A 17337-nucleotide genomic window follows, 5' to 3' on the forward strand; every position below is an offset into this window, starting at 1 on the left:
CGCTGCGCCGCATCCAATCCTAATGAACCGATCCTAACGAAGCCAATCAACGCTACAAGCGTGGCGCGGTTCCCACCAGGCGCCCTCGGGGTCTTCCTGCATCTGTGAATCCCGAGATTGGGGGGGCTGGGGGGAATTAGAGGTTTTTGCGAAGAAGTTGGTGATGCTTTAAGAGAGCCTTTAAGATCTCCGTGGTGTTGATCTGGCTGAGTAATTTTTCTATGAGACTTAATGGCAACCCTTAACGTCGCAATCTGCACCACAAGGGGACCGCCTAAGACCGCTTAGGAAAGCCCGAGGGCAAAAGGCGACGCCTGTCCATCATACCCTTGCGGATTCCTTAAACGTGTTAGAGCTACTTTCGTTATTTAGAGGAGCAGATGGAGCCCGGGAATGGTGCATTCTGAAAAGAAACAGGAAGAGGTTAAGGCTAACGCCCATTTCTTTTTTGGCAACAGACCGAGGAAAACCCTTTGCATAAAATAAAAGTTGAAGTCTGCAAAAGGTTGCCTTCCTTTCTTTCGGAAAGATTTTGCGCAGTCCCGAGACTTTAGGATAGACAGAATGGGAGGGGGAAAGAATTTGGGAAATTTCTGGTTATTTTCTATTTTGTATTTGAATATTGGATAGAGTGGTGCCTACTGGCTATGAATTATGGGATGTGTGGTCCTGTATGTCTTGAGAGTACCGCCTTTGTAATTTAGAATTCTTTATTGGCCAAGTGTGATTACACACACAAGGAATTTGTTTCCCGTGCGAAAGCTCTCAATGTACATACAATATTATTATTATTATTAATATTAATATTAATATTATTAATTTTATTTCTATACCGCCCTTCTCCCGAAGGACTCAGGGCGGTGTACAGCCTGATTAAAAGCACAAAGACAGACGAAATTTAAAAATTATTAAAATTATTAAATCATTGGCTCAATTATAAAACCCCCAAATTTAAAATCCCACATTTAAAACCAATTAAAATCTTTACATTGATAGCCCGGCCTGGCGGAACAACAAGGTTTTGAGGGCACAGCGAAATACACGGAGATCGGAGATCTTACCCATTTCTTGGGGCAGTTCATTCCAAAGGGCAGGGGCTCCCACAGAGAAGGCCCTCCCCCTGGGTGTCGCCAGCCAACATAATTTGGCCGATGGCACCCTGAGGAGACCCTCTCTGTGGGAGCGGACTGGCTCAACTCCCACAAATGAAGTTATAGTCTTTATAATGGTGTAATGCACTTAAACCTCACATTTCTTTTAAAAATAATTGGATTTGTTTCATTTTGAATTTTAAGATATTTGCTTCAGCAGCAGCCTTTCCGTAGCTCAAACTCATCAACCAGTGTTTACTGGTAATTCTAGAACTGATGCCCCAAACATACCTGATGGGTTTTGAGGAAGTCTGATACTCGGAAATGTAATTTTTCCTGCTCCCTCCTCTCTGAAATGAATGTGGAGTACCGTGTACAATCCTTTGATCTTTAAAGGTGTAAGCACCAGGTGCCCACTGCAATACTGAAAACTTCTGTGTCTTTTCTCAGGATTGTGCCATTGCCCTCTTAAGTTCTCAAATATCCCAAAGCACATTTCAGTGATGGGATCGGAATGCTCTGCTTATCCATATGAAGTAATAAAGAAGTGGAATTTGTAAGAAAATGTTGCAGTACAGGAATCCTCCCCAATTTATCCCAAAAGGGGAGTCTATTCTGGGTAACAGTTAACTCTATGCCTTTTTTTCTAGAATAATAAATTGTTCAAAGACTAACTCAGGCAAGCCAATTCAGGATCCTATCCTATCTTCTGCCAACATAGCAGTTCAAAAGCACGTAAAAAATGCAAGTAGAAAAATAGGGAGCACCTTTGGTGGGAAGGTAAGTGTTCCATTTACCTTTGGCATTTAGTCATGCCGGCCACATGACCACGGAGACGTCTTTGGGCAGCGCTGGCTCTTCGGCTTTGAAACGGAGATGAGCACCGCCCCCCAAAGACAGGAAAAACTAGCAGATATGTGCGAGGGGAACCTTTACCTTTACCTTTTTACTCTCCCCCCCTCAAATATTTAGCTTTATTCCCTTGTTGTGCTTAGAAGTCACCTTCTGAGGTGACATTGTTCTAAAAAAGGCTTTCTGGATATTAATATTTGGAGCAATTCATTATACATAAGTTTTGTTAAATACAAAAAGGTAGGGAATCAGATGCATTTGACTTGGCAATGACAATGGCCATTTCTTTTGCTTGGGGAGAAAACTGCGTTACACATTCGGCTAAAAACACAGCTTGTTACTGGCTGGGGACTTCTGCAAGCAACACCATAAAACCTGGTTTTCACATCACGCTAGCCTAATGATTTGAAATGCAAAATAAATAAATAAAACCTGGTTTTCACATCGCCCTGGCCCAATGGTTTGAAACGCAAAATAAATAAATAAAAGCTAGTTTTCTCATCGCTATAATAAGTTGTTCAAAACTTATAATAAATTGTTCAAAGACTAAGACTCAGGCAAGCCAATTCAGGATCCTATCCTATCTTCTGCCAACCTAGCAGTTCTAAAGCACGTAAAAAATGCAATTAGAAAAATAGGGACCACCTTTGGTGGGAAGGTAACAGCGTTCCGTGCGCCTTTGGCATTGAGTCATGCCAGCCACATGACCATGGAAACGTCTTTGGACAGTGCTGGCTCTTTGGGTTTGAAACAGAGATGAGTACCGCCCCCTAGAGTCGGGAACGACTAGCACATATGTGCGAGGGGAACCTTTACCTTACCTTATCCTATCTTCTGCTGTACTTTTTCATTTTACACTCTGCATTCCATAACTCTCCTTGATCATTGAACATTCTTGTCCTTTGGCTGCCATCAAGCTGGTATAATGCCCCTCTTGAGTGTCTTGTTAGTTTTGTATTTCTCCAACCCTCCAAGCACACACACAGCTCCCTTCTCTGTATCAGTGTCCTCACTTTACCTCATTTTTGCCACTTGGTAAGCAGTGTCTTTGCTATTTAAAGAAGTAATTATGAAACAGTGTTAAGAGAGAGAGAGAGAGAGATGTAAAGGTTTATAGCTGTGCTATATATCAAATTTTCTTCTCACTTGCAAGTTATTCTTTTACAGCTTATTCATCCACCTGCAATGTCCAAGGGAAGCATTTTAATAACGTAACTACCTTTGGCAGAAACTGGGTGTGGCTGAAGACAATATTTTTGAATAGGTTTCAGAGTATAGAAAACGGCTGTCACCTCTTCTGAATGAGTATTCGCTGCCAAGCAGCCACCTAGTTTGATGATGTTAGGTTAGATCTAACTATTAAAATTTAGCTCTCAGGTGGGCACAACAAATTTTATTAGAAAGCAAGAGTCAGCTTGTTTAGGGGGCTTTATTGTAAGCTGCTGCTTATTTATGCCTCCTAAATGAATTGCTTCATGGATTATTTAAATGCACTTAGGTGTGTCTTTGTCAGTCAACAAATGTATCATTTGTTGCATTAAGTTAGGGTTTAATTCCAGCCACTTTTATCCCTATCCAGCATGGCAGAGCAAGAGGGCAGAACTTCCACCTTTCTATGATTCTCTGTTTGTACTAGTAGTCTTTTTCTGCATAGTTTACCTAAAATTGCATTGTCGATTTCTGGTTGAAACGCTCTGAATTACTACAGCGCAAATCTCTGCTTGATTTTCTAAATTATACACAGAGAATAAGTGCATTGAATCCTAATGCAACATTTATATAATTATTTAACTTCATAAAAAATACTGAAAATAGAATGGCCTCCAGCTGCAAAATATTTGTCTTCTTCAACTGTAGAAGAATTTGGAAGTAGCAGCATATTCTATTTGTAGAGCCAAAGTCTAAAGATCAACTATGCTTCTACATTTGTCAGGCCACTGGCTTTCACAGAAGCTAGGAGAGTTTGGTGACGTTAGAGAGTAAAATGAAAAACTAAGTTGGTCCTTTCATTTAGTTTATAATGGAAGCAATTTCCGGAAGGGACTGCACATTTAAGCTTAAATAGAAAAGTTCAGATAAGCAAAAAGAAGTATCCCCATTCAAAAAGTACAGAAGAAAAAGAGATGTCAAACTCAGTTGAACAAAATGAGATGTCTAAAAGAAGATAAATAATAGAAAAATACTAGAAAAATGGTAAAAAAAAAAAAAGTTGGACACGTTCAATATTAAATGGTAGAATCACCTTTTTTTGGGGGGGGGGAGGGGAGGTAAAAATATTGATTTATATGTAAACATTTTGAAACAGGTAGTTGTGTTAGCCTAATGCAGAGGTCTTCAAACTTAGCAGCTGGAGAATTCTGGGAGTTGAAGTCCACAAGTCTTAAAGCTGCCAAGTTTGAAGACCCCTGGCCTAATGCATAAAAAAGATACCCTGTGTTTCTTATGTGTGATACTATATCTAGTGTGTTACCCATCCAATCACCCTGATCCTACCCTGAATAATTAAGGGATTACAGGGTCATAAAAGGGGAGCCAGATTAGTTGCCCCAACTGCATATTACAACTGGATCTATTTTTTAAATTTATTTTTCCCCTTAAAAACAAAACAGCAGGGGAAGGGACAATAATACAGATAAAGAATAGAAGGGAACTTGCTTATTCCATAATTTCAATATTATTAATAAGATTTCCAAAAGTGGGGGACATCCCATTCTTTTGTTTCGTCATTAATAGATTTTAAGAAGGTATTAGTGTTAGCTAAAATCTGAGATAAATCAATTATGCATGCTTGCTGTTAATCCCACATTCATAAAATATAATGAAATCCATATTAATGGCTTCTATATGTTTTTCCTCCCTTTTTAACTTGTACAGACATCATCTTTACTTAGTTAACTAATAAAATATTAGCTTCAAGCTTTCCAGTTTCAAGAGCTCTGACTAGACCAGATGGTGAGAAAAATAAGGGACAGGTGGGAGAGAGAAATAAAAAAAATGAGCCATGTCTACCAAGTTATATTATTAAATTGTATGATTGAGAAACTTAACTCATGCAAATTGATTCTTGGTATAGAGGCACCATATACTGTAAGTTTTCTTGGAAGATGAAGCAAGCAGACATTTGTAAAAATTCAGTTTCTGGAAATAAAATGTCTTCAGTTAAAAGTGTGAGATATAATTTCTACATTACAATATGGATATAATTTAAGCTGATGGAAGTATTTTTAAACTATTTTTCTTATATCTAACTTTGTTTTTGTTGTTCGCAGAATACCTCTGAGATTAAGCATATGCCAAGTACAGTACCTCTGGTCACGACCATAATTCGTTTCATAACTTTAGCTGCAAACCAATTTGGTCGTGACCCGAACCTAATTTTGGAAATTTGGTGCTTACAAAAAAATGGCACAGAAGGGGAAATCAGCCTCAGGGAGAAAAAAAATGTGAACTTTTTTGGTCGGAACCTGATTTGGTCATGGTCAGAAGCATTCCTGACCAGAGGTTCTACTTCCCTGCTGCAGAAGAATCATTCTTCACATTCAAATGGAAATCGCTGGATTCTGATGAAAAATACCAGTCGAAATTATACAGATATTAAAATAGAAGCAACTATTGATCCTCCAGATGGTTTATATTGATAACCCCCCGATTTGACATCTGGAGCTTACATGGGGATTATAATGCAAAGATCTGTAAGGCAATGTTGTTAATAGCAGTGTGATTTGCAGAACTGATGGACTAAGCTGTAACTGATATGATAAAATTAGCTTAATATCCACCAGACTAGCTCTTCTGATAAAACGTTGACAGGTATTACCTGACATCAATTAAATTAGAAAAGCTTCAGGGGTGTTTTATCGTCATCAGTGTGGCTAATTTTTAAAATAAGAACAATTTATTTTCCCATTATAATTCTTTGTTTTATTCTGAGGTAATATAAAGAATTTACGATGGGGGGGAGCAGTGAGTCAGTCAATTATAAATGTGATTATTGAACCAATTATTTAACAGGTTAGGGGGAAGGATGGTTAAAGGCAACAATATTTTAAGGATTTTTGTAAAATACTATCATAAAATATTGTACAGTATCTCCCATTTCTTAATTGTACTTGTAGGTTTTTCCATATTAAATTTGGAAAGCACATGGCATATGTTAAATTGGAAAATCATCTTAAATGAAAGCAAGCATTTTACACAGAAGTACAGTAAATTAAGCAGTGGTTTATATAATTTAGAATGATGAAAGCAAAAGAAAAAATAGCATACTGGCTTGCCCTCACCACTATCTAGTTCCAAGTTTTCTGTGAATGACTGAAATGTTAAGCCACAGTTTTTACATTGCATTCTTTTATTGCCTGAATAAACATGCCTAATAATTGTTATAATTATTACTATGACTTTTAGAGCTGCCTTCACTTTGGTGCCCAGCAGATTCATGTGATGGGCCCATTTGGAAGTTTGAAAAAAATATCAATTCTTGAACAAAGTATCTGTGGGGCCCCTTGCCCAGTCACAAGGAATGTACATCAGATACAGCCATGGAAATTGATATAGAGATGGAGACCAGAGTATCACTATTCCTATTCAATTATAGTGTAGTACTGTAGTTTTTCCACATGGGTATCCAGGAAAAAAGAATTGAAAAGAATGGCCTTCATAGAAATATAAAATAAACCAATAAAGCCACCCAGTATTTCCAGTTGTCATCTGATGAAAAAATAGTTTTCAATAGAATGAGATTTAGTAAATCAGAATCTGAACTCCCCAAAATAACACTGGACTTGAAGGATTTGCCCCAAATCTCCACTTCCAGAGAAAGTAGGGAAACAGGTGGTTTTATGGTAGCTTACAGTTTAGTTTAGTTTAGTTTATTTGATTTGTATACTGCCCTACTCCCGAAGGACTCAGGGTGGTGAACAGCCACAGGATAAAAACACATAAATACAAAATTTAAAACTGAATTTTGAATACAGATAATTAAAGGTAAATAACTGTTGATGTGATAAATGACAGAATGCTATTGACATTCTCTTTTCAGCTGCTGTCCAGTCCTGTAGTACTATGTAACCACATGATGCAGTTTTCATGGTAATCTTCAAAACATCACCCATTCAGCCAATGATTAAATTGAAACCTGCTTCGTTTTAAAATGGCAAAATAATGAACTAAAATTATTGCTCACTGATCTGCCCCCCTATATTTTTGTCTTTTTGTTTTATTGCTGCTCTGCATATATGCACCATAAATATGCATAGGTACACATATACATCCATACATACCCTCCATACCATCATCATTCCACCAGTGTAAAGAGCCAGTTTGGTGTAGTAGTTAAGGTATCAGGGTAGAAACTGGGAGACCATGAGTTCTATTTTAGGCATGAAACCAGCTAAATGACCTTGGGCCAGTCATTCTCTCTTGGCCCTAGGAAGGAAGCAATGGCAAACTATTTGCAAAAATCTTTGCCCAAAAAACTTGACCAGGCACTCGTCAGGAGTCAACACTGAGTCAAGATTACCAAAAAATGGTAAATTTACCATATTTTATGCCATATTCTTCCCTCACAGAAATCCCTCTATAATCCCAAACTAAAGTTATAGTAAATAATAGCAATATAAGAGGGATTCTACTAAAGCTCTTATCATCTTTTGCTAGGGAACCCTGAGTACCTGAATTTGGAAACAAATCCATCGAGCAATGAAGGCAATTAAATTTTGTACTATATGTTAGTAAGAGATTGAAATATTTTTGTTAAGAAATTAGTAATTTTGCAATTACTAAATGTCGGTTGGGTAAGAGAAATGATAATAGAACTTGATTAACTCAACATTCCCTATACAGTTGAGAAATTTTACTGTCTCTATAAATTACTGTTCTCTAATTGCAGTAAATCATTGAGTCATGCAAACGCATGAAAGCAAGTTCCTTTTTTTACATCATTCTCTAAAATAGTATGTGAATGAATTTCAATTTTTAAAGAAGAGAGTGCTTCAGTTACCATAACTTCAGAAAACATCACAATCTCTGGCTTAGTTATTAAACTCTTATTTTTAGTGGATAACCAGCTGAAAATACACTTTGGGCATCCATGTTAAGGTTGCTACTACTACTAGATAATTAAAAATGAAGAGATGAATAACATTCTAATCTTTGATTGAAAAAAAAGTTCATTTCACTCAAACATCAAAACTCAAAGACCAGCTTCAACATTCATAACAACATGTGCTTGAGTGGCAATAGGAAAAAGGAAACATATAACTCACAATCAAAAGCTGTCCCATGTTAAATCTGAAGAGGCAGGATCAAAAGCTTTAGTGGGGAGGGCTGAAACACCCCTCCATGACACTCTACATTAGCCATTCTCTACACAGTTACTATAGCTTCACAAATTATGGTTTATGGCAGGGTATGTTTGTGAACATAACTAGTACAGAAATATATTTTTGTCCCCAAACTTTTGCTATCTGAGGAATTTTACTAGCTGTTCCCTAGATTCTTTAATTAGGTAAAATATATTCTATTTGCGTGACTCAAAAGATTTCTTCCCTAACGTTGAAGCATTGTCTTTCCTTCTCTTTTGGATCAGCTTTTGTTCTCTATACTCTTGTTAATTAGACAGCACTGTACACAGCTTCTTGAATCCTTTTCAGTTAAACTGAAAATGATGTGGGAGGATGACCAATTTTGTGGTTGACTCACTCTCCAGATGTTCTTACAGTGTTTTCTTACCAAAGTAGTGTAACATCTTAACAAAAGGGAAGACCTGGAGAAACAACGTTAAAGTAAGATTTGTGGACCAGGAGGGAATAAAAGGCACCGTCTACACAAGTACATTTAATTCTGTAGCAAAATACCCTATACAGATGAAACTTAGCTTTATAGAACTAATATTTTTTTCTCATTTATGTCTCCAGACGACATTGTTATTAATAAGTGCAAAAGCAGAAGGTAGGGGAAATTAATTAGCCAAGCCCCAAATACTAGCACAAGAATCAACAATAATGTCTTTGTGAACAACTATGTGCATGTCCATTGAAAAACACACCTTAATGGGGCTTAGTTCCACAATTAGGTTTTAGCCCTGGAGTTCAAAAATCATGATACAATTATTACAGGGAAACTCAAAACAGGACAAAGAGATGTAAATAATAACAAATTTATTTTCTGAGTTTTTAAAGAAATATTTATCTAACATAACAAAATAATTTACTATTCAAACTGACAACCATTGAGAATATTGCATTGAAAGCAGATGTTTCTAATTGTCCCTATTTTGGGAAGTGGAATTCTAAAATTTAAGGCATTGAGGATGCAAATTTAATAAATTAGTAGTAATGATGATGGTAAATAACAAAAGAAAATCATTTACTAACATTCACATTTAGCAAATATGTAACAACTAACCAGTGGTGGGTTTCTACTGGTTCACCCTGGTTTGGGCAAACCGGTAGTGGCGGCGGGAGGAAGTTCCACCCATCTGTCATCATGGATGCTATGCGCATGTGCAGAAGTGCTGCGAGCGAAGCGAGCATACGTGCGCATTCCCGGTTCCAAACCGGTAGCGAAGGTAAGTGGAACCCACTACTGTAACTAACATTCTGTGGATTAAAATCTAGTGTTTTTATGGAAAAATACTGTATCTCAGAAAAAAGGCTCTGAAACAATTGCTCATTTGTTGGTCTTAAGACTAATTGCTAGTAAAACAGCAGAGTTCCAAGGCTCTGCTACCAATATGATTTAGAAGGAATGAATGAAAAATAGCTGGGGGAGCTAAAGACCACCAGGGCTAATAGAAGCAAAAGAGTTGGAAGTAATAAAAAACACAAAAAAATGATAAAGCAAATCCTAAGGAAGGAAAGGTTATTGAAGTTAGTGAAAGATTTAGGAAGCAAGTCAGCAGTTATTTAGATCTGGGAATGGGCATTGTTCACTCTGCAGAGCGCAGTCAGAATTCTTAGAAAAGAGCAATTTAGCAACTGTGAGACAGGAAAACAATTTTTTGTGATTTGTAAGTGAAATGAATACAAATTCTCCAGAGTCAGTCTGGTAGAAAGTGCAATAAATTGTTTACTGTTATTCCTTGGGTTTTTTTTTTTTTTAACCTCTCATTCTAACTTAAAGCCCTGGAGTTCCTGCTGGTCTTTTATCGAAATATTTAAACAGGTCTCCCTCGGCTAAGCTTCCAAGCCCAAACAACATTGCACCCAGAACACCAGCTGTAATCCTTCCTAAATTAAGTCAGGTCCGGACAGTTATCAATACCTTGATTATACTATATAATACCATGATTCTGCTAGTGCAATGTGCTTAGGTGTATTTTTTCTTGAGTATTCAGAAATTTCAACTGATGTTTCATGTAGGTATTATCCAATAAACGTAACAGGACTGTACTATGCCTATGTTGAAAATCTGAAAAATTACTACTTTTCCACAAATAATTGAAAAGGTTGGTCCAAATTTTTTGAAGCTCTAAATTCATCAGTGTTGCAAATGAAAAAAATATTTAAAAGTACGTACCTGTTCTACACAACAATACTTTATAATTAAAATGAGCTGATACACTGAGAATATTGTGATGAAAATATACATTTCTAATCTTCAAATGCTGACTACAATTACAGAACATAGTGAGGGAGTCTTCTGTATTATTCCCAAGCACAAAACCATTATCTTCAGGGATTGTATTTAGCACTTCTGCAGCCAAGTTCTTTGAATTATTTCAATGTTTTCAGAATTTACTTCAACTGTTTTCTTATTTTATTTCTCTTTCTTCCCATTTACCTTTAGGGAAAGGAAAAACAGATTAATTAATCAAATTTCCATTCAAATTGACTGGGAATTGTGACATTTTTGATCCAAACATGCAGAAGAATATAAAACTGAGGAAAACTTTTCTAGTGATGTAAGAAATTGATCCTCTTAAGATTAGAAGTTTTACTCTTTTTGTAGCAAAGCTGGAAGGGAGCAGTATTGAGATTTGAAGTAGGAAGAGGCTCTGATTTATAGTGAGTGTCCTTGCTGTACTTGTTGTTAGCTCTTATTTTCCTGAAGCTGCACAGCCACAGTGAGAAGAAAAAGGACCAACGTCTTTAGGAAGCCACCTACAGTGACTGTATTCATACTGGATCTGAAGTAACATTCCTATATTATCCAAATGCTACGCAGAACCTTTTACAAATTTCAAAAGGCTGTTTTCAGTTTAGGTCAGAGGTAATTGTGACCTGGTATCTACATCTACTGACATCACTCCACTGCACTCAGAGTGAAGTTTTCAAGCCAAGAGAATATAGGCTTTTACCATCATCCTCAACTTCAGACAACCTTGACCCAGCTCAAAACATGAAGATGCAGTTTACAGAAAAGAACCACAACAGTTTTATGGTACAGGCCCTTAACAAACAAAGAAAGAACAAGGAATTTTGTGATGTGGCTCTCAGTGTGGACCAGACTGTCTTCTATGCTCACCTCAACGTCTTAGCAGCGATGTCTTCCCATATAAGGAGTTTGATATCCAGCAATGATATGAAAGCAGATGATGAACTCTTTATTATCATTGATGCGAAATTCATGAGCCCGGCCTTAATGGAGGAATTGCTTGATTATTTCTATACTGGGAGGATTGTGATTTCAGAGAAGAATGTGGAGGAACTGCTGAAGGGAGCCAAGTACTTCAGTTCCCAAACTTTAAGAAGTCACTGCTCTGATTTCCTCCTCCGGTCCCTCAAAATGGAGAACTGCCTCCAGTACATTTTGATAGCCACTACATATGACCTGAAGGACATAAGGAATGCTGCCTATGATGGGATACGAGACAACTTTCATTATTGGGTAGGGCCTCAGGGAATATCAGAATTTATGCAATGCCCTTATCATGTCTTCAGCAGATTGCTTAAAGAGGAGAATCTTCATGTGCAAAACGAAGATCAGATCTTTCTCGCTCTCCTTCAGTGGATAAAATATAAAAAGAATGAAAGGGAGAAGCATTTTAAAAAGTGCTTTACCTATATACGTTTAACAGCAGTTTCTACCAAAACACTACTCGCAGCCTGTCGGGAAGTGTTGCTCTTTGCAGACCACACTGGACCTTTGTCCCGGATAGAAGCTGTGTTGAGTGAACGTAAACAAGGAAATCCTCAAAGTTTGATGCTTCAACAAAGGAAAGGGGCACTAGTGGACTCAGTAGTAATCTTAGGGGGACAAAAAGAACAGGGAAAATTCAACAATGAAGTGTTTGCATATGTAATTGGAGAGAATATCTGGATGAAACTCACAGAAATGCCTTACAGAGCAGCCGCGCTCAGTGCAGCCTCACTGGGGAAATTCATTTATGTCTCTGGAGGAACTACTGAGCAGATCTCTGGACTGAAGACTGCCTGGAAGTATGATATGGATACCAACACATGGATCAAACTTCCAGATCTGCCAGTTGGTCTTGTTTTCCATACCATGGTGACTTGTGGAGGCGCAGTGTACTCTATAGGAGGTAGCACAGCCCCAAGAAGGTACATTTCCAGTATCTACAAGTACGATGAAGGCAAAGAGAAATGGACTCTTGCTGGGAAGATGAGTATACCTATGGATGCAACTGCACTGATCACCAAGGGAGACAAGACTATTTATATTGTGACAGGGAGATGTCTGGTAAATGGGCGCTTCTCACGAGTAGGTGTGCTGGACTGCTTTGACACAGAGACCCGGAACGTGGTCCAGTATATCACTTTTCCCATTCAATTCAACCACAAGCCCTTGTTGTCTTTTCCACATGAGAACATTTTGAGTATACAGAGCCACAAAGAGAGCATGGAAATAAATCTGCAGAAGATTAAAGTTAGCAAAACCTCAAGCCTTGTGCCTCTGCTGCCACATAACTATAGTTTGGATCTGTCACATGCAGTGTGTTCTATTGGGAATAACAAAGTGTTTGTATGTGGTGGACTTATTTGTCCAGGTGACAAACGTCCAGAGGAGTATTCTATCAATCGGCAAGCATATATGTTAGACCAAAGCACTGGGGAATGGAGGACTTTAGCTGAGCCTCCAGAAGCTCTTGATTGTCCTGCTTGCTGCATGGCTAAGTTGCCATGCAAGGTCCTCCAAAAAACTGTAGTCAATTAATTTGTGAAACCAAAATGAAACAATCTGTAGCAATAAAGAATGACTGAAATGCAGTTTACAGATACATAGATGGACACTTCCTTTTGTCCCTTTATCATGTACGTAATGTAATTAGGATGAGAATATAGGAGGGGGATATGGCACTTCTCCAGGGTTAGAGGCATAAAATAATCAGCTAGAAATCCTATGCAATACTAATATAGCTGTTAACATGTTTCATTCTGTGATTTTTATGTTAAATATTTGAAGATATTTTAAAACAGTGGATAAAAACCTAGATACCAGCTTGTTCAGACACAAAAGGCCAGGCTTTTTGCTTGACCTACAACTGCAGCCTAGCAAGTGAAGCATTGCATAGTTCATCTAAAACCCTGACTATGTGAAATTGCACAGCAGTAACCCATGCACATTTTTATGCCCTAAATTCCTAACCTTTGGTTAGAATCTTAAGATTTTGGAATTGTTGCAGTGGCAACTTCTAAAGTCCACAAACATTCTTCACTATTTTGTTACAGGTTCAAAGAGGAATAGCAATAATAGTTAACTTCTAAAGGTGTTATCATTTAGATTTACATATTCTTAAGCGCTAAGACTCCTATGTTCTGTATGAAAATAAAAATGACCATCATCTCTTTTCCTAACAAGGATTTAAAAGAAGAATGTAATGTTAGGGGTTCTTTTACCCAGTTAGCAGAGCTGTTCACAAAAATAATAAAAATCAACAACAGTGGGAAACATTTTGCTATCCAGATATTGTTGAGCTATTTAGCTTCCAACCAACATTGCCCCTGGTTAAGAAATCCTGGGAGCTGAATTCAGCAGCATTTAAAAAGTTATTCATTTTTCATCCTTGGTTATGCCCTGCTCTCAATTCTATGTTTGTTACAAAATATATACAGTATTTTTAAATAACAGTAAAACCTGAGGTCAATTTTCTTTATCCAGCAATCTGTTTTCCTGCACACATTGCCTTTGCAACCAAAGAAAGGAAAACAATTGGTTCATAGTAAATGTCTTCCACAAAGAGGATTTGGAGAATAGAGGAGCTAATTTTTCAAGAAAAGGCACTTGGAATTAAAGCTGTTGCTATTGTTGCAGTAAAATAATTGTTATTTCAAAGTAGCATTGAGTTGGTCCTCAGGTGATAGCAGAGTAGACAAAGAAGTTTGTAAATTAATAAATATATGTAAAGAGTATAAGTTATCTTTCACCAAATTCCTTGTGTATAGTTATGTAAGACAAATGATCCTCCTTTCCTTTCCTTTCCTTTCCTTTCCTTTCCTTTCCTTTCCTTTCCTTTCCTTTCCTTTCCTTTCCTTCCCAAATCACTTTTAAAAAATGCAGCTTAGTGTGAATGATCAAAGTAGAGAGAACTGCATTTTAATGTAGGCCACAGCAGGGTGTGTGTGTGTGTATGTGTGTGTACCATGCTAAGTCTTTTTACACAATGGCTCTGTTTAAATAATACTATTAATTGAATCATGATTACTCACCCCATTTGGGGGGGTTGTAATTCATACTGGACCATAAAACTAAGTTGTTTAACTAGTTTGTGGCTTAGCATGTTGAACAATTATAGCTTTGTGACTGTCCAAGAAAGCTAGGTATTGACCTCTGTGATCTTAAAAAAAATAGGAAACTTCTGTCATTCGACTAATGATTGCTCAATGATTTCTAGATAATAGAGTGGAGAACTGAAGCTGTATTTCTTTGAAGAAAGAGGAAATGAAAATTTGTTACAAGAACTTGTTAAGAAGTTTTACTGAGCTGTACTCCCAAAGGTTAATAATTTTCTAGGATTACACTACAAAAAGGATTGCCATTTTTTTTACCAAACCTATGCTTTTAATACCTGTTGGTATACAATAATATAAGAAGTTACTGTTTTATAACAGGGGATATACTATAATGAAATGGTAACTGAAAGAAGATGCTAAGAAGGGCTAGTCAGTGTGATATTCAGTATAGGCATCTGCTGGGAGGGGGAGGTTAGAGTGATGGCAATATATATCAGCCAACCCCAGCTTTCCAATCTAGCCTACAGCCCTGGAATTCCCTCACAGTTTCCCATTCAAGAACTAAATGTGTTATCATATATGGTGGACTTGCAAGAAAGTGAAGGCTTTCTGGATAAAAATTTGGTGGGTTATGCAAAATGTTCTGAAGAAAAAACTCCAATTTTCTCCTCAGTTGTTTTTATTGGGCATAGTTAAGGGTTTTTCAATGGGTGAAATAAAATTGATATTGTATATGGTGACAGCAGCTAGGTTACTGATTGGTCAATATTGGAAAAGGGATGTTTGCCTACTATTGAAGAATGGACTTTGAAGGTGGCCAGTTTTGCAGAAATGGCGAAGATATCAGCATACTTAAAAGACCGGACTCAAGAGACTTATGTATGGGAGTGGAAGAAATGGATAGATTATGTGCAGAATAAATACCAAACTAGGAAGTACCAGATAGCTTTTAGTTGAATGTTGTGTAGAAATGTATAGTATATAGGGGGTAGAATAGTTTAATGTCATGTAGAAATGTATAGTACACAGGGGGGAGAATAGAAGGGTGGCAAAGTATGATATGATTTGGATTTGGATTTGACCTTGGGGAAGTCATGGGAGGAGGGGAGGGCTAGGGAGGGTTAGGGAGGGAAAGCGGGGGGGAATGGGAAAATTTGTATTTGTAAAACTTTTTCAATTAAAAAAAAAGAACTAAATGTATTCAAAGTTGTTTAGCTTCAAAACCCAGAAAAGGCCAATCAAGAACTATCACCTGCTTTGATATCCAACTTAAAAAGCAGGTATGTTTTGCTATACATAACTTAAAATACTAATTTGCGCTAAAAGGGAAGATCTTCCTGCTCTAGGAAGACAAGTTGATAAGTTATAACTTTAAAAACTATACAAGTGATTCCTGCAATTATAAATGGATTCAGAACAAATAAAGGACTTTCTAAATCAATGTAAAGCAAAACAAGTGAGTTCGGTATCTGAATACAAAGGCAACTTTCTAATATTCCGACATTACCAAGTTTTGAACTGTATTCTGGAGAACTAGAAAACGAATACCTCTGTATGGACCTTTTTCATTAGAATAAGCTTTACAAGGAATATCTCTACAGATTTTGTAGCATTTGAAGTGCCGAAGTCCTGTTGCAAAAAAAGATAACGTTTTTGCTAGTCATGGAAAACAATCTGGTCAGATCCCAAAGGTGCTTTTTCAAGAGGCAACTGGACTTTCTGGTTTTCCTTTGAACACATTTCACTTCTCATCCAAGAAGCTTCTTCAGCTCTGACTGGATGGTGGTGGGGAGTCAGAGCTGAAGAAGCTTCTTGGATGGGACCAGTGAAGCATCTTCAAGAAAAACTAGAAAGTCCAGTTGCCTCTTCTAAAAGCACCTTTGGGACAACCATGACCTGGATGACTGAGAATCTCCATAGACATTTAGCGATAAACTGGCCAGATGAACTGCCATTTATTAGAGCTGTGTGATTAAGTTACACAGAAAGATCGACCAGACCCTTAATGGGCCAAGTTACTGCTACAGAGGTATTGTATGTGATTTTAGATATTTTAGTTGTAATTTTATATATTATCTGACTTGACATAAATTGTAAGACACATTTTTGTAATGTGAATTGTAATCACACTTTATATAAATCCAGATACCATCTAACCCATATATTCCGTTTAGACTTCACAGATTCTAACCAGATTGTTTTACAGATGCATTTTAAGTTTGTCTCAAATTTTCTTTACTGTCTCTGAAGATCGATTTAGAAGTACTCACAGAGAGTTCCTAGTACTTGTCTGTAATAAACTGACTGACTGGCCAGAGAGGATAAGAATACTCCTTGTAGTAGTACTCGTTCTTTCTGTTACAGCAAAGCCACAAGTGATTTAAGTGCCAGTAAATTACTAGGACCCATTTTCAGAGAAAGGTGTGCAAAGGAGCGTTTTCTTTTCGAACGAACTCTGGCGCTCCTCCTTTCATTGAATGTACCGTAGACCATTCACGTTATAAATCCGGTTTTTGCCTCAATGCCTCCGTTTAATATGCCAACAGGGAAGTCCGCTTTACTGGGGGTGGACGGGGGGGGGTGCGTTGAGATGGGGGGGGAGAGAGCGCGTCCCGCCCGCGAGCAGTTCCCTCCTCCTTCTCTCCCTCAGAGCGCACGGACGAATGAGTAGAGGTCACGTGCACAGAATCCCGCCTTCTGGGCACACTAATTGGCTTATGCCTTTCTCTCCCCTCGGTTGGTTGGTGGATTTGGGCCATCAC

General features: G+C 37.6%; 1 protein-coding gene across 1 annotated transcript; it reads left to right on the top strand.

The window, feature by feature from the left end:
• The first annotated feature begins 11282 nt into the window (after window positions 1–11282).
• CCIN (calicin) lies at window positions 11283–13058 on the top strand. Its single transcript, XM_070935437.1, has one exon. It carries the CDS (start codon window positions 11283–11285, stop codon window positions 13056–13058), a length of 1776 nt encoding a protein of 591 aa, XP_070791538.1.
• Window positions 13059–17337: the final 4279 nt, after the last annotated feature.

This window comes from Pituophis catenifer, unplaced genomic scaffold, assembly GCF_029215685.1.
Source record: "Pituophis catenifer annectens isolate HBS135680 unplaced genomic scaffold, rPitCat1.0.hap2 SCAF_2, whole genome shotgun sequence".
Classification (NCBI taxonomy): domain Eukaryota; kingdom Metazoa; phylum Chordata; class Lepidosauria; order Squamata; family Colubridae; genus Pituophis; species Pituophis catenifer.

Bases quoted from the DNA above. Each gene is read 5' to 3' on its own strand.
- CCIN (XM_070935437.1), top strand. From the start codon at position 11,283: ATGAAGATGCAGTTTACAGAAAAGAACCACAACAGTTTTATGGTACAG.